The sequence below is a fragment of the Fukomys damarensis genome, unplaced genomic scaffold (genome assembly GCF_012274545.1).
Source record: "Fukomys damarensis isolate Sample0158 unplaced genomic scaffold, DMR_v1.0_HiC HiC_scaffold_15, whole genome shotgun sequence".
NCBI classification, from domain to species: Eukaryota; Metazoa; Chordata; class Mammalia; order Rodentia; family Bathyergidae; genus Fukomys; species Fukomys damarensis.
In genome coordinates, this window is record NW_022900927.1 from 43,074,667 (window position 1) to 43,077,633 (window position 2,967).

At 40.8% G+C, this 2,967-nt stretch overlaps 1 protein-coding gene across 1 annotated transcript in view; it reads right to left on the reverse strand.

Moving 5' to 3' along the window:
- Pawr (pro-apoptotic WT1 regulator) overlaps window positions 1-1,905 on the reverse strand; it is a 122,638-nt gene extending 120,733 nt beyond the window's left edge. Inside the window, exons 1-2 of the mRNA XM_010639595.2 lie at window positions 1,847-1,905; window positions 11-173 (exon numbers count right to left, since the gene is read on the reverse strand). Of these exons, the coding sequence (XP_010637897.1) occupies window positions 11-173; window positions 1,847-1,905 (222 nt within the window). The remainder of the gene's footprint in view (window positions 1-10; window positions 174-1,846) is intronic.
- Between the last annotated feature and the right edge of the window lie 1,062 nt (window positions 1,906-2,967).

Below are 2,967 nucleotides of genomic sequence, written 5' to 3' on the forward strand. Positions count from 1 at the left end.
TGCGCGGCACCGCCCACACAGCGCCCGGCGGTGGGACAGCGCGTCCCTGGGCTCCGGGCGCCTGAACCTGTCTCCGCGACCCTCTTCCTGCTCGCTCGCCGCCTCGCTCGTCTCCCACCGTTCTTCTTCTTAAGCACAAAATAATATTCTTCAAGGGAGACTTTCGAATGTTGCTGCGAGGGAAAATGCGACCAACTGTGACGGTTCAGACCTGACTAGCCAGGATGAGAGGATAACCAAGGTTCTTTTCCCGTTGCTGCCCCCGCTTCAGACGGGGCGGGAGGATAGAGAAAATGGAAACACTCCGTCCCGTCCTAATAAGAAAACGTGCCCCGGTGAAAGGGGTTAGCAGAAAGGAGAAGCTAAAATTGTCAGGGAATGATCGAGAGTTTACTATTATGTTTGCAGACTTGTCAAAACTTCTTTCGACAATGTATTATATTGGCGATTCCAGTCTTGAAATTTTCCTCTTCACCTAGACTCTACACCTCCTCTTTACAGAGAGTGAAATTAGCAGCCAAACTTCCAAGCGAAGTACTAAACCTGCCTTGTCTTTGATTAGACATGAGCTGGAGTGATGATAGTCTTTACTTTTCCATTCCTCCTTAGCCTCCCATCCAAATTGTGTAAGATTTCTGGCCACAACTGCCAGACAGCAGAGGAGACTGAGCTCCCTACATCCAAGCAATGTCAGGGAGCATCATTATCAAAGGCTGTAAATGCTAGGTCTCCATTTTGTAAAAAAGTAAAATCCTAAGTCACATTCTTACCTGGCAGGAATCCTTCCTTCCACTTACCATTCCTATTTTGCCCACGTGGCAAACGGTAGGTGAGTGTCAGTGTGTGCTTGCTACAGAAATAGAGGGAGAAATGATTCAGTTTTGTATTTCTCAGAGAGAAAGGCAAACAGTCCTGGCCTTTGGTCTGCCTGTTGGAATGAACGGATTGGTAACCAGGAAAAAGCTGTGGACAATTCCTTGGAAAATCAAAGGCTTTCTTTGGGAATAGGTTTTAAAGGTTGAGTGATCATTTGCCTAGATGGCACACTGGTTGCACCACCCGAAATTTCACAATTACAGAGTCATTGTTTTCTGAATGTTGAGAGATGGAGAGAGGATTGAGTGCTAAATGTATTCACATTTGATTGTTTTGTAATTTAGGGGATTTTTTCTGGGAAAGGATGCAGGATATAGAGGAAAGAATATAATCAGACTGGCTACAAACATATGTCAAGTAGCTGAGTGATCCTGAAAATATGTTATGTTCTCTGAAACTCAGCAGCTTTCTTTACTGTAAAAATCAACAATAGTGGCATACATTTTTAACGTTTTGTAAATTGACACTGCATGTACAATGTTAAGGTTCAAGGAAGACACTGAATATACTTCTGTCAATAAGATGGCAGTAAGTTCTGGGTCTCTAAAAAGAGTCTGGGGAGAGAAGAAAGCCAAAAACACTGGAAAATATTTAAAACGTTACCCTGGGAAAGATAGATTTTGACTGAACCAGGATAACACTCACACCACATAAATTTATCATTGCATCTCTTAGACCAGTTCTCTTAGTATTAATAGAGCTGAGTCAGGGATGTTGGCTGCTAACTGACTTGTGTGGCTTTGGGCAAGTTGCTTAACTTTTGTGCCTCTGTTTACTTACATATAAAATGGGGATAATAATACTTGATACGTTGTGAGAGCGTCATGAAAATGCCTAAGGTCTTCAGATAAAAGGTAGTATATGAGTACCAGAGTAGTTATTATTAGTCTATAAAGTACCCTAGGAACCAGGGATGAAAGAGATTACTGAGGTACAAAGCACTGTGTTTTAATATTATCACTTATTACACCTTTTGTCTTCACCATTCTCAGTATTCCCAAAGACGTGTTTCACAGCCAGACTTTTCATCATTGCACCAAGATATTTAGCTGAGTCAAATGCACCCTGAACTGAGGATGTTTGCTTATCCTCAATCTTTATATATAGAGCTCTGATGAAATAATTCTCAAAGACTGGCCCCTGTTTTCCAATCTCAGCACAATTGACACTTGTGGCTGGACCAGTCTTTGTTCTGAAGTTTACATGTCCATTGTAGAATCTTTAATGGCATCCCTGATTTGTACCTGATAGCAAGAGCATCCCCCACCCTTACTGTAACATTGCCAAATGTCTCCCTGGGGTGATTGAGAACCTCTGAGTTGGCCTAAAATTAGTAATTTTAGTGACACACTTTGCCAATAGTAAGGAAAAATGTGATGATGCTAACAGAACAATTAAAAAGATTTAAGATTTCACAGTGAAACTTACTGTAAATGTCTTAATGTTTTCCAAACAATGGATTAACTATGATGTAAAATACCCCATTTGTGTGTGTTAAAATAATTAATAATATGCTGGAAATAGGCATTTTGACTTCAGTACAAGTATTTCTGTAGTGTATACAATTAATACTGTTCTATTGTTTTGGTACTGGGGATTGAACTCAGGTCCTTGCTCTTGCAAGGAAGGCCACCAAACCGCTGAGCTAAACCCCCAGCCCTATGGACTTTTTAAAGAACAGGTTTTCCTTGTTTTTCAGCTGTCTCCTTTTCTAGCATTTAAAATGTTCCTCTTTGGGCCAGGGATTTAGCTCAGTGGTGCTGTGCCTGCCTTGCAAGTGCAAGGTCCTGAGTGCAAGGTCCTGAGTTCAATCCCTGGTCCCAAAATAATGATAATAATGAAAATAAATAAAATGTGCCTCTTTTTTATAATCATTGGCATATTTTTCTATATATGACTCCCAAATTTGTTCTTCTCAGTGCAGTTTGTCAAACTGGGTAATCTATCAGGTCTGTTTCTCTTTTTCTTAGTTACCTCCTTCCTGAATCTCTCCATCATCTGCTTTAGCCTGGATTTATTTTAAGGCCTGTTGCTCTGTGGTCATCCTGGGATTGTACTTTCCTAACATCTTGTAATCATATTTTATGTAAA